Here is a 27361-nt window from a genome sequence, read left to right as displayed (position 1 = left end):
AAATAGTTTATATCTCTATGCATTTATATCTCTGTGCCTTTATATTTCTAATAATACGGTTTGTGTTGGTATATGTTGAGACTTTGAGAATTTGTTAGGATCCTTGACATGGTGCATTAGAGTGTTACGTTCTCAACAGTTGCGTGCCTCCCCTTCGCCCTCCCCTCTCCCTTTTTAAGCTGCTTCACAGGATTTGGAAGCTCCCTGATTCACTTTTACTTTCCTTTCAGTGGGTAGAAGAACGGTTGGTTGGTTGCTTGCTTGCTTGCTTACTTGGTTGGTTCTTTGTTTTTCAGTTATGCTGTTAAACTAAAAATCTCTGTTAAACTCCCTTACTGTTCATGTGACTGTTCTCTTTATGGTGTTTGACCAGTGATGCCGTGAGTTCAGGAAGATCTTCGCTGAACGGTCTTTTCCCCTATTGTTCATCCATTGTCAGCGTTTTATGTTGGCTGTGTGAAGGACATTAAAGTCCTAAAGCATCTAAAAAAAAAAAAAAAAAAAACTCTTACTTTTGACTAAGGAAATAGTTTTAATCAGGATTATATTCAAATACATTTTAGTGATTTAGAAAATGATAAAGTCTAGTGATATTTCTTTAAATATATATTTAAGTGTTTGTTTAGAGGCAGAAACCAGTGAGTTAGGCTGTGAAAGAGCAGAAGAAACCCCAGTATCCACAGGATGGTGGCAAGGATGTTGTCTTGGCTCCAGACATATGATTCATGGAGCTCAGGTAGCCTTTGCCCCTGCAGTGTTTTCTGGAAACAGGGCTTCCTTTTCCCCTTTCCCTCATGTGTATGCATGTTGTGTGAATCTGATCCAGTATAACCCCTCATTATGGCTTAACCCTTGCTAAATCCAAGTTTTTGACAAGCCTACATTGTAATATCACTATATATACATTTCTCTATGTTCTACTTCAGTGGCTATCAGCATTATCTACATAATCTGTCTTAGATTCACCAATCACTCTATATCCAAGAACCTCCACTAGAACAGAAACTCCACCGTTTCTAAGAAGTAAACATTGGTTATAAATCATGTTCTGCTCATCTGGGAAAGTGTCTGTCTCTTCCTTTCTGTATCAAAAAAATAGCACAACTAATGAATTTTCAGTTATGAAAATCAGCAACAAAAATTCACTGTGATCACCATCTAGTGGCTGAACTATATACTTATATATACTGATGCAAATCGTGTGCCCTTGATTCACATTAAGGAACCTGAAATACTATACTTGAAATTTTAGCTTTAATGAATTTCTTTAAATTCAATTATATAATTCCATTTGCATTATATTACTGGATATTTGTTACCATTGAAAATAATTTTGGGCCAAATATGTTTAAAAGCATAGTTAATAAAGAAGCCTTTGTTATATGTAGTCTATTTAAAGAGGAAAATGACATATTTTTTGAAATAAAAAAGGATGATAATATTCAAAATAACTAAGAAAACACAAATCCCATAAAGCAGTACTTCTCACACTAGCATTGGTAGGAAAATGCTCCATAACAGAGTTCTTTATTTAAATAAGTGTGGGATACTATAGTTACACAAAGTTAAACATGTTTTGTTGTGTTTTCCTGCAGAAGTCAGAACCCTTAACGGCAATTTTAAAGCTTAAAAGAGAGTATAAAACATACACCATTTCCCACACGTAATTAGATTATGTTTTTTTCTTCACTTCTCTTAACATCTCTGAATAATACATACTTACAACAAAAATCATTTGATTACATACATTTGTGTACAATTTTTTTTAGAAGTATAGTCTCTAAACTGAATAGCACCATAATCTACATTATAATTTTCTTTCTAATTTATTGATCCTCAAATTTTGTTCCATGATGTACTTTTATCTTAAAATCACATGGTTAATACCAGAAGAATTAATCATCAACTCATTGAAATGATATAACAATTAGTATTTTTGAGATAGTTTATGTGACTTTTTAGGTGCATTGTATGCTTTTTAATAATAGTTCTAAGAAAAAGAGGAGGGGGATATCCGATTTCCAATCCAATTTGGGTACTCTTATTAAACACAACTCTTAAAGGAATTAAATTCTATTCTTCACAACAAACTGAAACATGAAATTTCCTCCATTTTTTCTAAAGACATTAGCACTTTTTTTCTCACTTAGCTCTAATTTAACATTGTTTCTGGTTACCATCATTTTTCTGTTAGTCTCTCCTGACTCCTGGTCTCTGTCAAGAGCTGTGTCCCCTACCCTTAAAAACCGGTATTCCCCAGAGGTCCTTGGGCCACTCCCCTGTCCAGCCCTGCCCTGTCCTCTCTCTCACCTCTTCCATTCACCTGTCCTTTTACACTCTCCTACGTTATACTGGGAATACCCCATATGGTTTCATTTGCCTTTAACCACTTATGAATCCCTTAGCCCCTACCCACATCAGTCTCCTCTGCTCTAAACTTGCATTTCCACCTGCCTGTAGAGCACCTGCCCTGAGTGACCCAGGATCTCAAACTCAGTGATTCCTCAGTGCATCTTGGGCACCTTGCTCCCGAACACATGCCCTCTGTTCTTTCTCTACACTGGAGGCCTGCAGGGACCCACGTCAGAAACTTGAGAATCTTTCCTCATATCCAGTCTATTACCAACACAATATGTCTCTTAAAAGTCGATTATTATTTCTCCACTTTCTACTCTTTTCATCACAATTAAACTTCCTTAGCTCACATCTAGACTCCTGCAGGCACCTCCTTCCTAATCAAACCTTCTCATTCATAAAGCTTCTAAATGTAAAACTGGTCACTCCACTTCACATTTTATTAGCATAAAGTTCAAGTTCTTTGCACAGAGCATGGGTCTTTCATAATCGTCACTTCCTCCCCACCTTCCTTTCTGTTTTGTTTGCTAAATCTCTATATATGCATGGCCTTTACTCCTGTGGTACTGGGCTTCCCCTGTGCAGCTGCTCATTTTGTACCTGCTGTATCTGAAACTTTTGCCCATCGTAAAGGTGCTGGCTGGGTCTAATGTGTCAGCACTTTCACAGGGTATCTCCTCTGCCTAGGTTAGTTGCCCCTCCTCTCTAATCCCTTCACATACTATGTGTCTACCAGTGAATATGTTACAGACCCAGGTCCTTGGACAATTTAACCAACAGAAATTGTTAAGAGGCCAGATGAGAAATTCAAGCAGGGCTTTATTGGGATCCCTGCTACAGCAGAGGGAGCGAGAACAAGTAACAGGTGGCCTTGCTCACCCCCAAGGCAGGGGGTGAGCTGGTTCCTTACATAGGGTGAGGGTAGGGATGAATCAGTGGGTTGGGCAGGAGGTGCAGCTTAGGTGGTCTTCCCACCCCCTTGGTGGTGCTGTGTGCAGGGATCATGCACAGGACCCTGCTTTTGCATACAACTGTTCATAATACTTCCTTATGATGCATTTCAATTTCTGTAAGAGTTTAGTAATGTCCCCATTTTCACCCCTGTGTTTAATAATTGAAGTACATTTTTTTTTCTTGGTTAGTCCGGCTTAAGGTTTCTCAATTTTGTTGATCTTTTAAAAGAACCTACTTTTGGTTTTGCTGATTTCTGTCTATTGTTTTTCCTGTTTCATTTCACTCACTGCTACCTCAGTGTTTATTATTTCCTCCTGCTTGCTTTGGGTTTGGTTTATTTCTAAGGTGGAAAGTTGGGTTACTGATTTGAGATATTTCTTTTTTAGTGTAGGTGTTTACAGCTGTCAGTTTCCCTCTAAGCATTGTTTTAGCTGCATCCCATAAGCTTTGGTATATTGTGCTTTTGTTTCATTCGTCTCAAAGTATTTTCTCATTTCTCTCATGATTTCTTTTTACCCCTTTGTTTATTTAAGAGTGTATTGTTTTATTTCCTCATATTTGTGATTTCCAAAATTTCTTCTATTATTATTGATTTCTGGTTTTATTCCATTGTAATAGAATATACTCTGTATGATTTCAGGTATCTTAAATTTGTTGAGACTTGTTTTATGGCCAGCCAGTAGGTCTCTCCTGGAGAAGGTTCTATGTGCATTTGAGAAGAAAGTTTAGCCTGTTGTTGTTGGGTAGAGTGTTCTATACATGCCTGTTATGTATTGTTTCATTTATAGTGTTGTTCATGCTTCTATTTCCTTTTTGACCTTCTGCTTAGGTGTTTTATCCCTTATTGTGAGTGGGGTATTGCAGCCTCCAACTGTTCTTTGGATTGCCTATTTCACTTTTTAGTGTGTCAGTTTTTGCTTCATGTATTTTGAAGCTCTGCTTTTAGGTGTATATAATTATGTCTTCTTGACAGATTGACACTTCTGTTATTATAATAAAATGTCCTTTACCTCTAGTAACAGTTTTTGTCTTAAAGTATATTTTGTCTGACATGAGTATTGTTATTTCACTAGTTTTTATTAATGAAGTACTAATGCAAAGGTCAAGGATGAACCTTGAAAACCTGCCAAGTAAAAGAAACCAGATACAAAGGCTATGTTACATGATTTTATTTTTATGAAATGTCCGGATTAGGCAAATCTATAGAGATAGCGGTTTCCAGGGACTGGGGGAAAAGGTGGGGAATGACTGCTAATGGGTATGGGATTTTTGGGGGTGGGGGGTGATGAAACCGTTCTGGAGTTAGATAGCAGTCATTAAAAGAACCCCTTTGAAGTTAAGTAGACCTTACTATCTTTATGACCTTAAACAATAATAACAGTAAACATAGTAACAAAAACTTAACCATGCTAATTATATGCGAGGCCTTGCACTAATCCTACTATAACCTAATGAAGTAGGTATATTATTATCTCCAAAGAAGGAAGCTAATGCCTAGAGGCTAACATGTTCACTTGATATTTCAACCTTACTTCTATACCTCTGAAATGGGAATAATTGTCTCATAAGGCTTAAGAGGATTAAATGAGTTAATGTGTAAATCCCCTTAGTACATTTTGGTACATCCTACACACTCGTAAAATGGAACACCTTGTTGTTGTTTTTTTTTTTAATAAATGTATTTATTTATTTATTTTTGGCTGCGTTGGGTCTTCCTTGCTGTGCGCGGGCTTTCTCTGGTTGCGGCGAGCGGGGGCTACTCTTCATTGCAGTGCGCGGGCTGGTGGCTTCTCTTGTTGTGGAGCACGGACTCTAGGCGCGCGGGCTTCAGTAGTTGTGTCTCGCAGGCTCCGTAGTTGTGGCTCGCGGGATCTAGAGCGCAGGCTCAGTAGTTGTGGCGCACGGGCTTAGTTGCTCCATGGCATGTGGGATCTTCCCGGACCAGGGCTCGAACCCGTGTCCCCTGCATTGGCAGGCGGATTCTTAACCACTGCGCCACCAGGGAAGCCCGAACACCTTGTTATTTTTAAGTGGAGGTCGTGCGATCCATATCATCTCCATGTAAAAAGTCATGCTAATTTCCAATACATTGTAGTGTTTATAATGTATAACACTTCCATTTGTTTTTGCACGCAGGGCCCCCTGGACCAGCTGTCCCTCCTCCTGCAGGCCACCCAGGAGGCTTGCCTGTGGGACACTACAGTCCACATCAGCCCACTACCTTCCCCTTGTACACGCACACTGGTGGTAGCCAGCCTATCCAGTACCAGCCTGGAAAATATCCTGCACCACAACATTCTGCTCCAGTAGTATGGATGCCAGTGCCAACTGTTATGCCAAACTGTCCTCCAGGTCTGGAATATTTAGCCCAGGTACTCCACACAAATCCAAATTATTTTCTTACAAAGTATGACTGGGGATCCAACAAGAAGAGGCTGGATAGAGTGGATAAAGGTGATGGGTCAGTGATGACAGATGTTTGTGAGACTGTAGGAGTGGTAGTGCTAATTTCAGAAATGTGAATGGGGAACAAAGAAGATAGGGATTTTTTTGGTGGGATGACTATGGTTTTTGTGAAGGTTGTATATTGAATTTTAAGACCTTCAAGATGTCCTATCGAAGGCAGTTTAAAAACTAGGAATTGGCATAGAAGAAAAATTATCAAAGATGTTAACTGGAGTGTCATTTGCTTAGAAGTAAAGGCTGAACGTCAAGAAAAGCAACATTACAAAGAACAGAACAGAACGGTAGACAGTGAGTCAATCACTCAGTGCCTCAGGCCATTGCTATTTCTCACCACCCATAGTTTTCATCAACCAATCCTGTCACCTCCCAAAGCATACAAGGTAAATAAAAATAGGGGACCTCCAAGGATACTGTTTCAGGTCAAGTTCTAGAGAACCCCTTTCCACAACACAGAGACTCCCTAATTTTTATCTATATGGACATTCTAGGACCGGGCCATCCATTTCAGAAACTGGGGCAACATGCCCACAGGTGTGTGTACCGCCAAATGGTATTGTTTAAAAACCCATGTCAGAAATAAAAATGTTGCTTAATGAAAATAAGATAAACCTAGTATTGCAAATCCCTTAGAAACTACTAAATCATGTTTCACTTTTAGAAAAAGCAAGTGTTGAAATATTGATACATTATAAGCAAGGGACTTGCCAATTCAATACATGTCTCCCCACCGTAGTCAACCAAATGTTCCTTGAAGTTGACATGTTTCTCTTTTCAGTTTTATATACTGACTGTTAATCCTGTGCATTGAAAACCATTGTTACAAAGTTATAGTGTTGATCTTTGAAAGTAATACAGTTGGATCAGGAAAATTTGGATTTTACATAAACCAAAAACTTTATTAACCTGTTGTTTGGCAAAATATTGACAAAGCCAGTCATTCAGGTACAGTGCTAGGGTAACCCCTACGTTATTTTGGAAGCTTATAAAATGCTTATAAGTTAACCAAGTTTAGAAAGTTTATTTTTTTACTTGATGATAAATATAGAAAATTTCCTTAGAAATCCAATATCTGGAGTCATTTCTTTTTAAAAATGTATAGCTTTAATATTGTTCATTTAAATATTAAAAACCCATTTTCTTGATTTCTTCTATTACTTTCAGTGAAGTTAAATGGGCATATTTTATGAATCCTATTTTCCCTTTCAGCAATGTTTTTAGTTAAAAAAAAAAAATTGAAAAAGAAACAAAACAGATTTAGAGCCAGACACACCTGGCTTTTAATTCTAGCTCTACTCTCTCCTCACTCTACTACCTTGAGTAACTTTTCTAACCTCTTGGTGCTTGAATTTCATCATCTATAAAATAGTGCTAGTGATACCTACCCTATTGGGTTGTTAGGAGAATTTTTAATGAGATAAAGTTTGTAACGTGCCTAATATTTTTGGCACATGGGACCCACCCAGTGGATAATAGCTGTGTGGATGTTTTTAGTTGAACCACCTTGTATGTAGGTGGAAGACACAGAGCCAGGCATCCAAGCATTTTCTTCATCCTAGCCTTTTATTTTTTATTTTTGGCTGTACCTTAGTTCCCTGACCAGGGATTGAACCCATGGCCCCTGCAGTGGAAGTGTGGAGTCTTAACCACTGGACCGCCAGGGAAGTCCCTATCATAGTCTTTTTGCCATCTCGTGTGCAAATGACATGAATCATTATCAGGACTATCCTGACACTTTAACATCCAGAGTAGCAGGTTTACATTACTTCTAGAGTATTGCCTTAGCCAGTGACTCCACACTTTGTTAGAACTGCTTCTTAACAACCGTAGTATCTTATTGGGTAAACTTCTTTCACAGTAACAGGCATCATTTCTTTAGAATATTTTGTTCAGCAGTGGAAGCTCTTACCAAGCAGTGAATATTTTTACTTTTTAATTATAGATGTTTAAGAGTCCCTAGAGTTTTTCAAAGGGACTGTAAACCACCCTAGTGGCCACTTTTGATAATTTTGTTAAGACACGTTTAGGCCCTCTCACCTGACTGTGTTTTCATAAAAGAAAAATTTTTTAATGAAAGAAAGATTGTATCCTCTCTATACCCTCCTGTAATGGATCACGCCACAAAACGTTTATGTCAGGTTACATTATTTTAAATTTTATTTATTACCACAGTAATGTAATGTTCATTAATTAATGTATTCAACAAACGTTTGGTAAAATATGGCATTTCAGGCAATGTTCTGGGCTCAGGCATTAGGAATGATCTAATGATCTAAATTATCTAAAATTATATAGATATGAGTAGTCTGTCCTTAAGGGGGTTTCTTTTCTGCTAGGATGTTCTCAGGTATAACAGATGATGGGCCAAAGTGTTAATCTTTACAGTGACTCCTAAGTAAAGTTAAGGTAGAAGTTGGTCTAATGGTATTACCAACCTCCCTTTTCAAGGGATTCCATCCTTGGAGAATGTTTCCTCTCCTTTGCCCTAATCCTATTCACATGCTTCCAGCTCTCTTGGATCTTCCCCTATTAAAGTCTGCACTTAGGGAAGACCCTGGCATCAGCAGCCCAAGTGAATGGAAGTCAGTGTGTTAACCTCTTTCAGAGGTACTGTGAAGTAATATGAGATCGGACATTCCTGTGCAAGGTCCACCCTGCCTCATTCACTCTCCCTAAGCCACTGAGAAAATTGGCTTCTCTGTGGCTGGTCCATGTTAAACTGTCCCGAACTTCCTGACAACTCCAGTCTGTGGGTGACATGTCAGAGAGACCAATGAGTAGGAACTGAACTAGGCAACATAGCTTCTTCTAGGTGGTGTTACGGAAGCAGGAAGATGATTTTCTGATATTTTAGAGAATTGTTTCAATATTTTACGGTGGACCTGGAGGAAAGTGTTCTATCTGGACGGCTCTGCTAATAACCATCTGATCAGGTGCAGATGGGCTGATTTTGCTTGATAAAAATATTTTTGATTCCATTCAGTTTCAGAAAGATATTTTTGTATCAATTGATACATTTAATTTCTGTCTCATCAGTTTTTTTTTCTAATACTGGTTTGATTTGATTCTGTTATTTCTCTCTCTCCTAATTGCTTTGTTCTATCCCAACAGTTGGACAACATACATGTTCTTCAGCATTTTGAACCCCTGGAAAGTATGTATAATTTTGTAGTGTCCAGCAATATTTGAATCAGGTGAAAATTTGCATTATCCAATATCTAGTTCCTTATTTATATTGATCATTTTTTAGTGGTTCAAAGAGAAAAGACTATCCTCTATTACCCTATCTTCAAGAAAGTAATAAAGGGACTTAACTTTGTATAATTTTATCTGTTTACACATCATACATGAGCTCTTAGATTTCAAAAGGACTTAACATTTTTACTTGGTCGAACCCCCTATCCTTTACCTGTCTCAACTCCTCCATATTCACTTTTCATGGACAAGGAAAAGAAGGAACAAAAAGACTAGACGAGCTAGTCAAGGGCACCCTAGTCAGCTAATCAACGGCAGAGCTGGAAATAGAGTCTCAGTCTGCTGAGTTCTAAGTCCAATGCTGTGGAAGTAAGAAAAAATCCCGGTAAACACAATGCCTGTTCTCAGTTCCCCTCACTGTATCAGATCTACACCCTCATTTCATTCATTTTACCTCCACATAGAGCCTTTGACTTTTCTTGGTTGGTTTTCTTATTTGCAATTAGTAATGACCCTAATCCTCTCAGCATATTTCATAAGCTGATTAATTCATGGTCTGGTGTATAATTTCCTTTAAATGTTTTTATAATTAAAGTTTTCTTAATTCAAGTATTCCAGGAATATTGTTGCCAATCTTTGCTTCTATGTGGAAAAGTTTTAAAAATCATTTTACACTGAACTTCTTAAAAGAAATGTTTTAAAATTTCAGAATTACGTATATACTTATAGGGCATATGAATTGCAGTGGCATTCTAATAATTGCATATTTTTCGCCTGAAATATTTTAAAGAGCTCTTTTGCTTTAGACCCCTGTGAAATACTATGAAAGGACTTCTTGAGGCCCATTTTAACTGCTTCTAAAATAAGATGGCTCTCTCATTTTTAGTGATAACAGGTTTTGAAACTAATAATACATATGATATTAAAAACAACCTGGGCCAGATGGTTTACTTTGTGACCGAAGACACAGATGACTACACCAGGAATGCTTATCGGACACTGAGGCCCTTTGTGCTCCGGGTCACTGACTGTATGGGCCGAGAAGTCATGACAATGCAGAGACCTTTCAGATGCACCTGCTGCTGCTTCTGTTGCCCCTCCACCAGGCAAGAGGTCAGAGGACAGAAGTCTCATCCGTTGTTTCTTCCTGATCCAACTCTTCCCTGCACGGTTGTGCTCTTTCCAAATCTACACAGGAGGGGACTTTCATGGCACAGGCAGAATGGAAGAAGATAGTGGGGGGTGGGGAAGGAAGCCAAATACCAAATTGTCTTACCTATGGAAAAACCACAAAGACATTTTTCTTGTGGGTTCATGTCTTCAGGTGCTAGCTGGGGGTGGGGGGCGGTGTCAAGCACAAATGAGGGTTATTTAGTCAGTGATTGCAATTCTATCCGTTGTGTCTACTGAATTAGAAATTAGCCCGTTACCTAGAACACACATTTGTCTAAATGTTCCTACATATCCCCAAATAAGGTCACACTAAATGTAGACATGCTTTTAAATAGAATTGGAAGAAACTTCAGATACTTTTACTCTACCCATCATAATCTACACCTTGTTACAGACAAAGAAAGGGTGGCTAAAAAAGAATAAGTGTCTGAGGATGGTGTTACACTTGGTAGATGCTGGAACTAGAAAGCAGGTGTGCCAAGTTACAGTTTGGTTGCTCTTCTGTAATCTGTGCTGCCCTAGGAAAATTGTTTGTTACAGGGAAAAGAAAAGTTTTAGAGAGAGATCCAAGAGAATTTGAATTTCTAATATGCCACCTACTTAAAAGTGGGCAATTTACTTAACCTATTTTAGCCTCAGTGTTCTTAATACATTAACTGGACAGAAAAAAATACCTCCTAGGATTACTGGGATTTTAATTATATGTTAAGTACCAGCATTTTCAATAGAATTTACTTATAGCCTCTGTGCCTTGATTTATTCACCTATAAAATGGAGATATTAATAGTACCTATCGCATAGGATGGTTATTTTGAGGATTATATAGTAAATAAATGTCAACTGTGTTAGCATAGTGCCTGGCAAATAGTTTAGTGCTCAGTGAATATTAGCAATTGTCAGATAGCTTACTCCTTTGTCATTATTGTCTTTGTGTAATAACAGTCTTATATTTGAGATGAATCTCCACTTCATCCTACACTTATACACACATTCTGTTGTCTTCACAACACACAATTTTCAGAATGCCTCTTTTCTCTTTTGTTTTCTATTACAATTGTCATGTCTGAGCTATCAGTCTAAGAAGCTGGCATGTTACTTTTTCATGGATTGTGCCAGAAGACATGAGACCCCCTAGGTCAGGGGCAAAGAACTTTATTACAGCACAGGAAGCAGCATGAGCTCCAGCACGTGTGCGTAGGTCCCCTCATCCCCAAGTTCTACAGGGATGACTCAGGGGATCCCAGGTAGATGCTACATATGCAGCTGAGGGACATGGAGCTTGGAGAACTGACCATTTTATAACAAGCAGTAATTTTGTCCCAAAGGGAACATGACTTCATCTCTCAAGGCTGTTCACTGAAATACAACCCTAAGAAATAGCCTGGGGATAATGGAAGACTCTTTCCCAGTGGCAGTTTCCCTAGTTCTTGAATGAATTAGGAACATACCTAGGTTGTGTGTATCTGTGTATGTGTATACCTATACATGTAGCACCTTCGCCTCTGTCACTGCTTCATTTGCAGCTGGAGGTGCAGTGTCCTCCTGGTGTCACCATTGGCTTTGTTGCCGAACACTGGAACCTGTGCAGGGCAGTGTACAGCATCCAAAACGAGAAGAAAGAAGATATGATGGGAGTGCTTGGGCCATGCTCAACCTATGGCTGTGGTTCAGATTCTGTTTTTGAGGTAAACAAATATAAAAATAAATGTTTCTGCTATTTTTTCTACATCTACTAACAGACCTCAGAATGATGCGCTTTTAGATGATTTTTTTGGGTGTGAGTGAATAAAGTAATGTGAGGAAAGAGTTAACTAACCAGTTGACATTGAAAATTTTTCAAATTATCATTAGGGGATTGCTTAATGTTTTCCACAATGTGAGCTTCTTTTGCATGATTTCACTGTTTGATAACGATAAGAAGAAACCATTTAAAACATTAAACCTGAGAGTAAATAGCCTAACCTAATCCCTTTATTTTATTCTTGGCTGTATTTCACTAACCATTTTTACCAAAGATTTCCAGGAACAGAATATAGGTCCTGAGTAATGAAAAGGCCCCACATATCACAGAACCAATAGAGCACCCCTGAGGTTGTGCAAATTGCTTATTTGCAAGATAGAAGTCTGTCTGCCTCCTCAAGAAACAAGACGACAGTGATAAACAAGGATAAATCTTATAGTGGATTATAACATTTTCTGGAAGAAAGAAAATCCTTCTGTTTTGCCTTCGTCTCAATGGCCACAAAATGATAGCTTATTACTCTTAACAGTTGTGACAAAGGAGATTCCTGGGCTTCTTAAAGAGTTCTTTCTAAATGCCTCGCAATTCAACAAAATTGATAATCCAAAATTGCTCATTCAAATATTTTCTATGACACCCGATAAACTTTCCTTAGTTCTCATTTTACATAACCATCTCATCAACCATTACTTATTTATTAAAAGGCCGTTATGGATAGATAGAAAGTGTAGGCTTCCTTGGTGGCACAGTGGTTAAGAATCCGCCTGCCAATGCTGGGGACAGGGCTTCGAGCCCTGGTCTGGGAAGATCCCACATGCCGCGGAGCAACTAAGCCCGTGTGCCACAACTACTGAGCCTGCGCTCTAGAGCCTGTGAGTCACAACTACTGAAGCCTGTGCGCCTATAGCCTGTGCTCTGCAACAAGAGAAGCCACCGCAATGAGAAGCCCGCGCACCGCAATGAAGAGTAACCCCCGCTCGCCGCAACTAGAGAAAGCCCGCGTGCAGCAACAAAGACCCAACACAGCAAAAAATAAAATAAATAAAATTAAAAAAAAAAAAGAAATGTAGATAAGCCAGATTTTGAGGGCAGGGGGTGTGGATCATTTTAATCACCAAAATGTAGTGTTTGGGTATTATCCTTAGGGCAAGTGCCTTCTAGAAGCTGAAGCCCTTTGGGATTCTGACATACTTTAAGAAGACAGGGCCCACAAAAGCCTGAGTGATCATATGGATTTTGTGAAGTGAAAAGAACCATACCACCTTGCTTTTGCTAACGTGTTTCCCTCGACTGGGAAAGACTCCCTCCCAATCCCCAATTCCCACCCTTTGCTATATGAAAAAGAATTTCAAAATCAGTTTAAATCATACCTCCTCTGACAGGCTTCCCTAATAACTCATTTGAGGGTGAAGAAAGAACACTGGCCTGAGAATTGTAAGATACTCCCCAGCTTGGCTGTCAACCAATTGCAAGGCACTTAACCCTTCTTGGCCATAATTCCCTATTTGAAATTATATTATTACTATATTCATTTCCTGCACCATATTTATACTACCTCAGTGTAAACTGCTTATAAACAGGAGAATAAAGCATGTAGTTGAACACCTTTCAATCATAAAGTCACATTCTTGTCTTTCTAGGTCATATCCCTTGATGGTGTATCCAGTATCGGCAGTATTACTCGGAAGTGGAATGGTGTGTTATCAGCAATGAGCGATGCTGACCACTTTGAAATTCACTTCCCATTAGACCTGGATGTGACAGTGAAAGCCATGATTTTTGGAGCTTGCTTCCTCATTGTAAGCCTTTTGCTTCTGAGTTATCCTGAGAGAATTATTCTTTCTGATGAGAAGCAGTGTAGTGCAGTAGAAAGGCAATAAGATTTGAAGCTGTCTCTGCCACTTACTAGTTATATGTCTTGCAAAGTGTTTAACACTTGCAAGCCTCAGTTTCCTAATTTGTAAAATGGAAATGAAAATACTTATTTATATATATATATTTCAGGGTTATGAGTATTAGCTATCATATGAGTAAAGGGGCCAGGAAAGTGCTTGAAAGATACTAGGCATCCAGTGGGTGTAATTGTCATCATTTCATGTTACTTATCGTTCTCACTACGTAAAGATGCCTATTCTTTGATTTCTTAGTGAAATAAAATAACTCTAAAGCTGATGTTCTTTCCCTTCATCTATTACCTCTTTGTCAATATACTCCTTGGTGTTGTACCATCCTAGATTTATTAGGTACAATTTCCTTGCTGTATTCCTGTCTGATTAGTGGCTAATATTCATAAGTAAAGCATAGAAAAAAAATTGATAGCATTTACCTTAAAAACCTAATTAACATATTGCAATTGGTGTATTTAACATTTTTAATATTGATTATCAAGTTTTTCCTCCTTTCAACAATGAAAATTTAGTTAATTGGTACCACAAATGGAAAACTTATTGACTACCCACAGTTTCAAATTTGCAATTGCTATTCTTCATATTAGGTTCTCTTCATGAAGATTTCCTTAGCTTGATTTATTCTTAACTGGAATGAGATCACCTGATAAATTATGAAGAATAACATTTTGTGCATTGCACCTAATTATCTATTTACATTCTTTATTTATATAATTATTTATCTATCTAATTTGATATTTATCTATACATATAATTCTTTTTCCAATTTCAGGACTTCATGTATTTTGAAAGCTCTCCACCACAACGTTCATCCACTCATAATTGATGGATACCGCAAATCGGCAATTCTGATTAATGAAAAAAATTCAGAAAAGTTGGTTGGGCTTACAGTCAGCCCTCAATTATTCACAAATATATGTATCTGCTCTTGCAGATTATTGTTATTGGGTATTAGCTTTGACAGGTAGGCTGAGAGTGTAAGTGCAAGAGCACATCTAAACATGTGTTTCAATTGAGAATCTGTCTACCTGTCTACTTGGTAGACTAGGAGTTTACCTGAAAAAGTTATGACCCATTAACCAAGTAAACATATATATAGTGAACTTGAAATCACTTTAAACATGAGATGAGGGAAAATGAATCCCAAAGCTTTCACATTAATTGATAGTAAAATGATGGGCTTTTTAGAGCAATCTTTGTTGAGATAGAGTAATATAGCTTCTATCTCTGACCCTCTCCTCTCCATCAACATGTCCAGTTACTGAAGACAAATTTGATTCCAGGTGAAAAGAATGATACTCTTCATTGTTAAAAACAAAAAGGAAGGCAGACAGAAATATTATGTTTTATTGCACAAGGAAAATTTTACCTGTGCAAATGTATCAGAACCTCATTTTGCAAACTTCATAAAAGTTTCAATGGAAATTTTAATTTTATTACAAAATAAAACATGTTTTTCATATCATAAGGTTATATTTTCCATGCCTCATTTACTAGCATGCACAATCAGGAGCTGCCTCTGTATGAAGATGGGGTCAGACTACCAGGGCCATTAACCAATCTAGATCTCTGAGCAATTTAGAGACATCAGTGCCCTTATGAGAAGCTTGTATTTAATACATTTAACCTCTCTTGGTTATAGATGTCTTACATGTAAAATAGGTTTGGTCGAATCTCTAGGATTGCCTATTGAACCTGTGTCTCATTTGATATGACACAGAGGAGATGTGTTTTTTTTTTTTTCTTACAAGAAGATCCCTGATTTGAACTGTGCTGTTCAAATTGCAAGAGTTGGAGTTTTGTTTTTAAATTTTGAAATGTGACATTCTGCGTAGCACTTGGTAAAAGCAAAAATTACAAATGCAGACACTGCTTAATATTGTTTTGCTGTTTTTTATTTAAATGATAGATAAATCTGTATCTATGCAAAGAAAATGATAAAACACAGCAAACATGCTGCTTCTCTGGGATCTATAGCTTATCAGTAAAGATTATTTGGATCAACATAGTAAAAGTATAAATTACACTTATTTGTATTAACTAGTTAAAATCACAGTGTATTAGTGACTACACTCTGATAAATCAACTTGCCTCTACTGCACTTTAGCTTCCTATCTGGACATGAACTGTGTGTGTTCTTTCAACACAGCCAGTACATAGAATGGAATGTGTTCTTCCACTGCTCTTTGTTAAAAGAAGCAAGACTGAGTGTTCTTTGGTATGAGATGAAGGCCTTCACCCACAGTTCCTATTGAAGTGAAAGAAAGGTGCCTCATTTTTAAATTATATTCATCTTTTCCTGGTAAATGTTGTTTTACCCAGTTTCTTGTAATGTTCATTTTTATATGCTACTACTAGCTTTCTAAAAAAATGTAAAAACTGCTTGTTTCTAAAATAATAATTACCTTATATTTAAGGCAATTGTAGTCTTAAATGGACAGATATATTATTTCTTATAATGATGTCTGACATTTGATATAGCAGATCAGACAATAGTATTCAGAAAGTTTACTATATAAACTTTTCATTTTTACTTGCCTACATCCCTACATTCTAAGACCTGATGCATAATACTAAGAAAAAAATATTTCTAGCATGACATTTTAAATTTCTGTTTAAAGTTTTTGTGGTATTAACATGTCTCTTACAATTCCTTTCTTTAAAAATAATACTATGTTTCTTATATTTTTATACTACAGTTTATATTATAATTTTTATGTTTCTTAACGATATTTCATTGTGTAAAACTGATCAGATTGATTAACAAAACAAGCCATTCTCTGAAATGTGTGTGTTTTCATGTTTCATCATATTGTTTTTAGCTTCTAAATAAATATAATATAGTTTATAGTAAAATACTGTTTTATTTTTGACTTGTGATTGAGGCTTTGCAATAGACTGGATGTTTGTATTCCCATCACCACCCCCCCCAAATTTATGAATTAACCCGTGTGACGATATTTGGAGTGGAGCCTTTGGGAGGTGATAGGTCATGTAGGTGGAGCCCTCATGAATGGGATTAGTGCCCTTATAATCTACCAGCCTTGATCTTGGAAGTCCCACCCTCCAGAGTTAAATGTTTGCTGTTTAAGCCACTCAGTCTGCAGTATTTTTGTTATAGCAGCCCAAACAGACTGACAAAAATTGGTACTGAGAAATGGGGATGCTGCATAACAAATATGTAAAAATGTGGCACTGGCTTTGGCACTGGGTGAGGAATAGAGGCTCTAAGTTTTAAGGTGCATACTGGTAAAAGACTAGATTGCCATGAACAGAATTTTAATGATAATTCTGATGAGAGCTTAGGAAGAAAAGGGCAAACTGTAGAGAAAACCTCAATCTTCTTAGAGAATACCTAATTAAACATGAACAGGATGTTGGTAGAAATATAGACAATAAAGACCAGGATGGAAATGAGGAACATGTTATTGAAAACTGTAGGACAAGTGATCCTTATTGTAAAGTGGTCAAGAACTCTGGCAGAATTGTGTCCATGTTCTAGTGTTTTGTGGAAGGTAGAACTTGCAAGTGGTGAAATGGGATACCTAGCTGAAACAATTTCTAAGCAAAGTGTTGAAGTGCAGCTTGGCTCCTCCTGACTGCTTACAGTAAAATTCAACCAGAGAGAATGGACGTAAAGATGGGTTTGTTAAGCAACAAGGAAGCAGAATTTATTTATTTATTTATTTAGAATTATATTTTATTTATTTTTTTATACAGCAGGTTCTTATTAGTCATCAATTTTATACACATCAGTGTATACATGTCAATCCCAATCTCCCAATTCATCACACCCCCCCGCCCCGCCACTTTCCCCCCTTGGTGTCCATACGTTTGTTCTCTACATCTGTGTCTGGATTTCTGCCCTGCAAACCGGTTCATCTGTACCATTTTTCTAGGTTCCACATATATGCGTTAATACACGATATTTGTTTTCCTCTTTCTGACTTATTTCACTGTATCACAGTCTCTAGATCCATCCACGTCTCTACAAATGACCCAATTTCATTCCTTTTTATGGCTGAGTAATACTCTATTGTATATATGTACCACGTCTTCTTTATCCATTCATCTGTCGATGGGCATTTAGGTTGCTTCCATGACCTGGCTATTGTAAATAGTGCTGCAGTGAACATTGGGGTGCATGTGTCTTTTTGAATTATGGTTTTCTCTGGGTGTATGCCCAGTAGTGGGATTGCTGGGTCATATGGTAATTCTATTTTTAGTTTTTTAAGGAACCTCCATACTGTTCTTCATAGTGGCTGTATCAATTTACATTCCCACCAGCAGTGCAACAGGGTTCCCTTTTCTCCACACCCTCTCCAGCATTTGTTGTTTGTAGATTTTCTGATGATGTCCATTCTAACTGGTGTGAGGTGATACCTCATTGTAGTTTTGATTTGCATTTCTCTAATAATTAGTGATGTCGAACAGCTTTTCATGTGCTTCTTGGCCACCTGTATGTCTTCTTTGGAGAAATGTCTATTTAGCTCTTCTGCCTATTTTTTGATTGGGTTGTTTGTTTTTTTAATATTGAACTGCATGAGCTGTTTATATATTTTGGAGATTAATCCTTTGTCCGTTGATTCGTTGGCAAATATTTTCTCCCATTCTGAGGGTTGTCTTTTCATCTTGTTTGTAGTTTCCTTTCATTTGCAAAACGTTTTAAGTTTCATTAGGTCCCATTTGTTTATTTTTGTTTTTATTTCCATTACTCTAGGAGGTGGATCAAAAAAGATCTTGCTGTGATTTATGTCAAAGAATGTTCCTCCTATGTTTTCCTCTAAGAGTTTTATAGTGTCCGGTCTTACATTTAGATCTCTAATCCATTTTGAGTTTATTTTTTTGTATGGTGTTGGGGAGTGTTCTAATTTCATTCTTTTACATGTAGCTGTCCAGTTTTCCCAGCACCACTTATTGAAGAGACTGTCTTCTCTCCATTGTGTATCCTTGCCTCCTTTGTCATAGATTAGTTGACCATAGGTGTGTGGGTTTATCTCTGGGCTTTCTATCCTGTTCCATTGATCTATATTTCTGTTTTTGTGGCAGTACCATATTGTCTTGATTACTGTAGCTTTGTAGTATAGTCTGAAGTCGGGGAGTCTGATTCCTCCAACTCCGTTTTTTTCCCTCAAGACTGGAAAGAAGAACTTAAGGTTGGGAAAATTCTCAGCCTATCCATATTGTAAAAAATGAGAACACTAAGGGCATGGTCAAGTGACTGATAAGGAGATTAGTATGGATCAGCCATCTGATCAGAAGCCAGGCACTATTCTCCAAGACAATGAAGAACGACCCCCAAAGGGGATTCAGAGATCAACAGAGCTGCCACTCCCATCACAGGCCCTGAGTGCAAGGGCCTGGGGAGCAGAGTGGTTCAGAGAAGGGACCACCAGCACCTGTGGGACCTTTGTGCCAGCTGTATGGTGCCATCTCACATGTAGGGCTCTGATCTCTGTAGTCTGTGCCACACTCCTCCAACACCCCAGATGAAGCTCTGGTAGACCCCCAGTGTAGCATGGGCCTCAGTGGTTTCCCTTCCAAAGGGCACAGGCAGCAAACTTTGGTGATGACCATATGACCCTGTCTCCATTGGCACAGGTCTGGTGAGACATGGCTGCCTTTACCTAAATTGCAGGGGATGGGGCCACCTGGGACACTCATGGGCCAAGGACCCCAGACCCAGAGAGCCATGGAGCCCAGGCAGAGAGTCGCTACAGGCCTTCCTGCTGAGCCCTGGGGTGATATTGCCATCTCAGTGGGTCTAGAAGGCAGATCATTGAATCAAAGAAGATTATTCTTGAGCCTTAAGGTTTAACATTGTTTGTCCTGTTCAGTCTTGGACATACCTGGGAACTGTCCTCCTTTATTCTTTCCTGTTTTACCCTTTTGGAATGGAGATGTCTATCCTATGCCTGCCCCACCATTGTATTTTGGAAGCACACAACTTGTTTGGTTTCACAGGTTCACAGCTGGAGAACAATTTGCTTCAGGATAAATCACACATTGCGTCTCACCCATAGCTAACTTGGACAATATTTAAATAAGACTTCGGACTTTGTAGGAGTAACTAGCTTTCTGATATAACCAAGTTATTTATAAGTGCTTATTTGTAATTCAGTTATTTAAGACAAATTTAAATTTTAAGTATGATTTCAATGCCAGTATATCATGCAGAAAAGCTGCTAGAATTTGTAATTGTTGGTGAAGGGTACATTTCAAATATTTTTTTTTCTTAATGACAGATTTCCCAGAAATTTTATAAAAATCTGGTTACTAGACTAATTTACTAGCTGAATTTTCCAAACAACTAGATGTTAAATTAAGCTCAAGTCTAGAATAAGCAGTGATTCTGGGGAATGTCATCCTGACCCTGATGGGACTGCTGGCTACTTCTCAGTCCTTTTTCCCCCCAGTAGTCAAGGTTTAATGTAATTTATACTGAAAGATGCAAGCTTGGGAAACCCATAGGTTTGGATTTAATCAACGAATACCAAATTCAGCTTTTTGGCTGGTGATAGCTAATATTTAAAATGGATCTATTCCCATAACTTGGTCGACCATTGCAGAATGCATTTCCCATTTGCCTCTAGCTTCCTAAATTGTAAAACCCAGAAAAGAGAAAAACAGAATGATACATTCCAAGTGTAGTCAGAGTGAGGCAGCATAGTATGCTACATGATTATACGTAGCATGGTTAGTAATAGCACACGGTAGGCATTCACTCAGTAGACATTCACCTCTGCCTAATGAATAACAATAAAGTCAGTGGATATATTTTTGCAATATTTGTTATAGTAGCCTGTAAAAAGTTTTAACATCCTCTCTACTATTTCACTCTATCAATCATTACTTTATTGAGCATCTTCTAAATTCAGACACTGAGCTATTTCTGAAGCAGAGGGAAGCACAAATGTGAAAAGTACATAATTACTACTCTCAGGGGCTCACAGGCTAGTGGATGAGACAGATTTTTAAACAAAATACACATCTTTGAGGACCAGGGTGGACATGTGTTCAATGGGATGTTGGCATATTCAATAGAGGCCATGTCACTAGCACAATCTGAAGTGTTGGGTGATATATTTCTGTCCCATTTAATCAGACAGTCAGGCTGGCTGGTTGTGTCATAAGCTCAGGTAAACTTCCTGGCACTGCTGGAGATGAGTAGGATGCATTTTACAGCGTGTTGGCAAACTGAATACATGGTGAATGTAACTGAAATGGTCAATTTAGTAAATTTTCATCAAACAAAGCAGGGATTGATGGTTTATTACAGTAAACATAGAGCTCAAGACAGTTGTACATTTAAGATGCTCAATGAACATTTGTTATCTTTAAAAAGTTTATTGATGTAAAATTGGCATACAATGTTATATTGGTTTCAGGTGTACAACACAATAATTTGATAACTGTATACTGTGAGATGATCACCACAATAAATCTACAGGCATACCTTGGGATATTGAGGGCTCGGTTCCAGACCACCACAGTAAAGCAAATATTGCGATAAAGTGATTCACACAATTTTTTTTCTGTTTCCCAGTGCATGTAAAAGTTATGTGAATATTATACCGTAGTCTGTTAAGTGTAAAATAGCATTATGTCTAAAAAAAAACCAGTACAGACCTTAATTTAAAAATAGTTTACTGCTAAAAAATGCTGTCATTTGAGCCTTTAGCAAGTTGTAGTAACATCAAAGATCACTGATCACAGATCACCATAGAAAATATAATAATGTTGAAAAAGTGTGAAATATTGCAAGAATCACCAAAATGTGACACAGAGACATGAAGCGAGCAAATGCTTTTGGAAAAAATGGCACTGATAGACTTGCTCTACACAAGGTTGCCATAAACCTTCAATGTGTAAAAAACGTAGTACCTGCAAGCACAATAAAGTGAAGTGAAATAAAATGAGGTATGCCTCTAGTTCCCATCTGTCACCATACAAAATTAACTTTTTGGCACCTTTCAAGTATGCTCTGCAATGTTACTGACTATAGTCACGATGCTGCACATTCCATCCCCATGACTTATTTATTCTGTAAGTGGAAGTGTGTACATCTTGACTCCCTTTCACCCATTTGACCCACTCCTCAACCCCCTTCCCCTCTGGCATACACCATACTGTTCTCTGTACCTATGATTCTTGTTTTGGTTTTTAGATTCCACGTATAAAGGAAATCATTCAATATTTATCTATTTCCTGTAGCATAACTTACTAAGGTCCATCCATATTTTCACAAATGGCAAGATTTCTTTCTATTTATGGCTGAGTATTATTCCATTGTGTGTGTGTGGATAGATAGATAGAGATAGATACATGTATATACAGATATACCACAATTTCTTTATCCATTCATCTTTTAGTAGACACTTAGGTTGTTTCCAAATCTTGGCTATTGTAAATAATGCTGTAGTGAACATGAGGGTGCATGTATCTGTTTGAATTAGTGTTTTTGTTTTCATCGGGTAAATACCCAGAAGCAGAATTGCTGGATTGTACAGCAGTTCTATTTTTACTTTTCTGAGGAACTTCCATAACATTTTCCATAGTGGCTGTACCAATTTACATTCCCGCCAAGAGTGCGCAAAGGATCCCTTTCCTCCGCATCCTTGCCAACACTTGTTATTTCTTGTCTTTTTGATGATGGCCATTCTGACAGGTGTGAGGTGATATCTCATTGTGGTTTTGATTGGAAAATTATCTATTCATATTCTCTGCCCATTTTTAAATTATATTGTTGGCCTTTTGCTATTGAGTTTTATGAGTTCTTTGTATATTTTGGGTATTAACTCCTTATTGGATATATGATTTGCAAATATTTTCTCTCATGCAGTAGGTTGTCTTTTCATTTTGTTGATGGTTTCCTTTGCTGTGCAGAAGATTTTTAGTTCGATGTACTACCACTTATTTATTTTTGTTCTGTTGCCTTTACTTTTGGAGTCAGATCACACTGCCAGAGAGGCAGTGGGGAAATGCCTTGACCCTGCCTGCCAGACAGCTTCAGTGATGCAGCAGGAGAGTGCCTTTGTGCGCATGACTGCAGGCTTAAGCAAGGGAGTGGGAGAATGATGCCACAACTCATGCTCACTGGTCCGAGCCAGGGAGCTTGGGGGTGCTGCAACCTTTCACCCCTGCCAGCCCCAGCAAGGCAGTGTGAGGGTGTCACATCCACATATGCCCTCCTGTGCTGTCGGGGTAGAGAGAGAGTGCAAAAATGACATCAACCATTGCCTTTTTCTCTGGAGAGAGTCCCAACTGTCACCCTGCCCCTCCAGCAGCACTAAACATGTTTAATGTTTCTAATGCTGTTGTTAAGTAAAAAGTGATTCATTTAAAATGGTGCCAGCTCTAATAGAAAACAATCTAAAACACACACACACATTTATATAAATATATGTAACTGAATCACTTTACTGTATACCTGAAACTAACACATTGTAAACAAACTATATTTCAATGAAAAAAAATTTTTAACTAGGTATAATAAAAATATTATACTTGAAAATAAAAATAAATAAAATGGTGCCAGCCCTTCTGTAAATCAGACTCATAAATTTATTTGGCGAAATTACAGGAACATTCTTTTCCTTGAACAGTTTTAAAAAAAAATGTTTGCTCAAATTGTCTTAGCTAACGGGTCATTAAATATAATTTATTTAAGTTTTAATTCTCTCATTATAACACATAAAAACAGTTAGCAATTAGCCAGTTTTAAAAACTCTTGATTTTGCAGCAATAGGCACATAGAGGGTGCCAGAGAGACACAATTAGAATGACAAAATATTTGTCTAGTTTTACAGCACGCCCTACACCTTGTCAGTCTACTATAGGGGGCAGCACCAGCTCGTGGATTTCTTTAGTACGCTCTGCTCATTTTTTTTCAGTCAGGAATATATTGGTACTAATCTACAACTTTTAATGAATAGAATCAAAGGGCTTTAGAGTTAGAAGGGCATTAAGGTGTATCTGCTCTACATTCTAATATATAAACGAAGAAATTGAGAGAGGCCCTGGTCATGTGTCCAAAGTTATAGCAGGAATTAGTAGTAGAACCAGAAGTAAAAATGGATGTCCATTCTTTTTTTTGCTGCGCCACGAGGCTTGCTGGATTTAGTTCCCCAACCAGGGATTGAACCCGTGCCGCCACAGTAAAAGTGCCGAGTCCTAACCACTGGACCGCCAGGGAATTCCCAGGCTTCCATTCTTTATTCCAATTTCCTTCCACCAGCCCAAGAATTTAGCAGCGATTTAAAACATTTTAATGCAACATCTTTCATAACACCAGAATTTTAACCAATAAAAAAATTAAAGCCCAGTTTAAAACTTTTCTAATCTTCTAACTCATTTTTAAGCACATGCTTATAGAGTCTACAGTACTTCAATACACCGTATTAATTTCACAGAGGTCTTCTAACTACAAAGGAGAAACTAAATTACAATGTTACAAAAACAACAACAAAAACATTTAAAATGTTTATGTCATGGGTAACATAGAGGGTTACTTTATTTATTTATCCATTCATCCACTGATACAATTGATACCTTTTATAGTCACCACTCACATCTGAGTTCAATTTCCTTATTAAAATATGTATTTAGATTTTTTGGTAAAAGTCTATTCATTGTTTGATAGATTTTCCTGCTTTGAAGAAATATAATTGCTGGTTCAAAATGGAGTATCAGTTGTGCAAAGACAATCATAACACTACCCTGAGTAGGGAAATGGAAATACAGACAAATGGACAGTTGAACACAACTCTTGCCTGGATGTGTCCTGTCTGCCTGCTGGCCCATCAGATGACGTGGAACAGATGACGTGGCTCAGGATGTGGGAATATTTCATTCCGGGATCTGGTGGATGGGGTGAGAGTCAGCAACGAGGATTATTCCTGGCAATGCTAAGTGTCTATTTTATCCCCTTACGTGGCTTTGCTATCATTTTTTCTACTAGTTAGGCCATTTCTGTTTTTCTCTCTGTTTTCTGTGTTTGTATATCTCTCCCCATTCTATAGGGCTTTGTGTATGTCTGTTTACAACATGTTCATGGCACATGTTTGAGATAAGGCCACAGGACTTGCCTGGACGTGGAAATCAGGAAGAGGTTATGCCATTTCCTTCACTGATAGCTCTGTAACTTTTAAAGGGAAACTGTATTTATATTGCTGGTGTTTTGAAAGATTTATCTTGTGAATGAAATTAATTGCGAGGTAGACAAGGGAGGGAAGCACAAATTATTTTTATCCTCGTAAGGCTGTTCTAAGGATATTGGGGGTTCTCTGGCAACAGTAGGTTTACAGAGTGGTATAGAATCAGTTACCTTCCCTGTCTCAGGCAGAGCTGGAAGACAGGAGGGGTCCCTGGTGGAAACTTGCACCTATAAAACTTACCCCGTAGAAGAGCTGGGAATGTCAGGCTGCCTCCCCAAAGAGAGGCAAAAACAAGGAACTGCTCATGTCCCGTTCCTTCTTTTAAACTCACTAGCTGGATAAGTCATCCTTGCTCCCTGAGGCGAGTAAATGAGGGGAAGGAGAATGGCCAGGAGTGTTCTCCAGTGACACTGCCATCGCATGGAACGTCAAGAGTGGAGAATTATTGCGGTAGAGATGGTTTTGTCCCCTCAAGTCTCCTCTCACCTTCTTCCCTTATATTTTAGCTTCTGATTTCACTGATTCACAGTGAAGCCTTGAATACACATAATATTTCCTTGACATGGTGACATGGCAAAATTCTGGTCCATTTTAATGTGAAGTCTGGCAACTTCTTTAAAAGATAAATGACACGTATCATTTGCCTCTCATTGATTCCTGCTTCCTGCAGGCTGGCAAAACAGATCAAGCTGTTAATAGTGGATACCTCTGGGAAGTAGAATTGGGTAAGTTCATCTATATTTTAGATGCTATTTTATTTCTTGGATTTATTATAATAAATTTTTATTATAATTTTTTCATAATTTAGAAAATTAAAAATAAACTTTTAAGTTTTCTATAGCTGGCTGTCTCTAGGATGTCATATTTTAGGCTATAATTTAGGGCTTCCTAATGCTGAAGGAACACTGAAATTTACTTTTCCTTAATTGCAATGTAGGGGGCCTGCCCGCCCCCCCCACCCCCACCCCCCGCCAGACACTGATTTAATTGCTCTGGGGTAGGATCCAGGCACAAGTGCTTTCAAAAATTCCCTTAGATTTCTGTTTTGTATAGCACAGGATGAGACTCACTGGACATCAGTCACCAGCTTCTTGCTATTCCAGTGTCACCTGGGATGCTTTGAAAAATTCCGTACCCTGGCTGAATCTGAGAGCAACAGCCCCAGAATCTGAAGTTCCTTGGGTGATTCTAATGTGTGCAGCCAAGCTTGCAAACAGTTGTTACAGCCTGAAAGCCTCCAGGAAACTTCCTTCCAATTTGTATATAAGCCCATAAAATAAACTTTCTTATTTGTATCCATGGTTTAGCCAAACTAATAGGGTTGCTAGATAAAATTCGGGATGTTCAGTTAAATTTGAATTGCAAATATCAGTTTTTAGTAAAAGATTATCCCATGCAATATTTGAGACTTGCACACACACAAATTATTCAGTGCTTACGTGAAACTCACATTTAACTGGGCTTTCTGTATTTTTACTTGTGAAATCTGGCACTCCTACCAACAAAACAAATGCTACTCCAAAAATCACAAAAGAGCAATGTAGACCTTCTCTGTATGTAAAGGATCTTAAAGGAGGTTGAATCCTTGAGGAGAAAGCAAAGAGAGATCACATTGCTAATGCCCAGTAAACAGCCAAAAAGTCTTTTTTATTCATTCCTCTTACCCAGTAGTCCTAAGTTTTATAACAACTGGCTCAGTTTCTTTGCTGGATTCCCCACCAAACTTAATATAAAGCGAGTTACTCCAAAACTCTGCTCCTGTCACTCCCACACCACCCTCAATCTTTCCTCCTTCCAACCAACCAACTAAATCAACCTACTTTCAGATATTGCTAATTTTTTATCTGAGCCACGCAGAAAAGGTACTAAACCGAGAAAATGTTCCGATGGGTTGACCAGTGTGTGTGTGTGTGTGTGTGTGTGTGTGCGTGTGCGCGTGTGCAGAGCTATTAGAAACCTTTCTTTAGGTGTCATCCCGCTTTTAAAATTCATGTGGAAATGTAAGCTTCAGGGTATATAGCCTGTCAGTGTTGAACTAGGAATTTGGGTAAATTTATCGGCTAACTGCTGCTTTAAGTGTCAGTTTCAACATAAACCACAGAGTCACCTTCAGTCAATGGTCTGTTGAAGAGAAAGAAAGGCTATTGTCTCTGCCAACTTGAAAATTTCATTGTCTAGAATTCTCCCTTAACCACACAAATCGCAGCTATAGATAACAAATATACGATAAGAAAACAAGAAAGTTTAAATTGTATACAATGTCTAATATTCAGTTAGGGGTGGGGAAGCTTGTATCAGGTAAGTATTGGGTGTTTTCTGCAGAGACATGTGTGGTATCGGAAAGAATGTACTAGACTGCGGGGCCCAGATTTTGCTCCCAGTTCAGCAGCCGCCCTTGCTAACTAAGCGACACTAGG

At 38.0% G+C, this 27361-nt stretch overlaps 1 protein-coding gene across 2 annotated transcripts in view; it reads left to right on the top strand.

Annotated features, from left to right (window-relative positions):
* The window catches only part of PLSCR4 (phospholipid scramblase 4), a 37553-nt gene extending 20966 nt beyond the window's left edge, over window positions 1–16587 (top strand). Inside the window, exons 4-9 of one of the 2 annotated variants that reach the window (XM_036851540.1) lie at window positions 5446–5681; window positions 8884–8926; window positions 9932–10080; window positions 11664–11825; window positions 13522–13680; window positions 14561–16587. In XM_036851540.1, coding sequence (XP_036707435.1) covers window positions 5446–5681; window positions 8884–8926; window positions 9932–10080; window positions 11664–11825; window positions 13522–13680; window positions 14561–14614 — 803 coding nt within the window. In that variant the 3' untranslated portion in view covers window positions 14615–16587. Of the gene's footprint in view, window positions 1–5445; window positions 5682–8883; window positions 8927–9853; window positions 10081–11663; window positions 11826–13521; window positions 13681–14560 lie in introns of both variants that reach the window. The other variant, XM_036851539.1, reaches the window with a different exon arrangement.
* Window positions 16588–27361: the final 10774 nt, after the last annotated feature.

This window comes from Balaenoptera musculus, chromosome 4 (genome assembly GCF_009873245.2).
Source record: "Balaenoptera musculus isolate JJ_BM4_2016_0621 chromosome 4, mBalMus1.pri.v3, whole genome shotgun sequence".
NCBI lineage: Eukaryota > Metazoa > Chordata > Mammalia > Artiodactyla > Balaenopteridae > Balaenoptera > Balaenoptera musculus.
The sequence above is the reverse complement of the archived record's forward strand: the minus strand, read 5'-3'. Positions and strand labels throughout refer to the sequence as shown.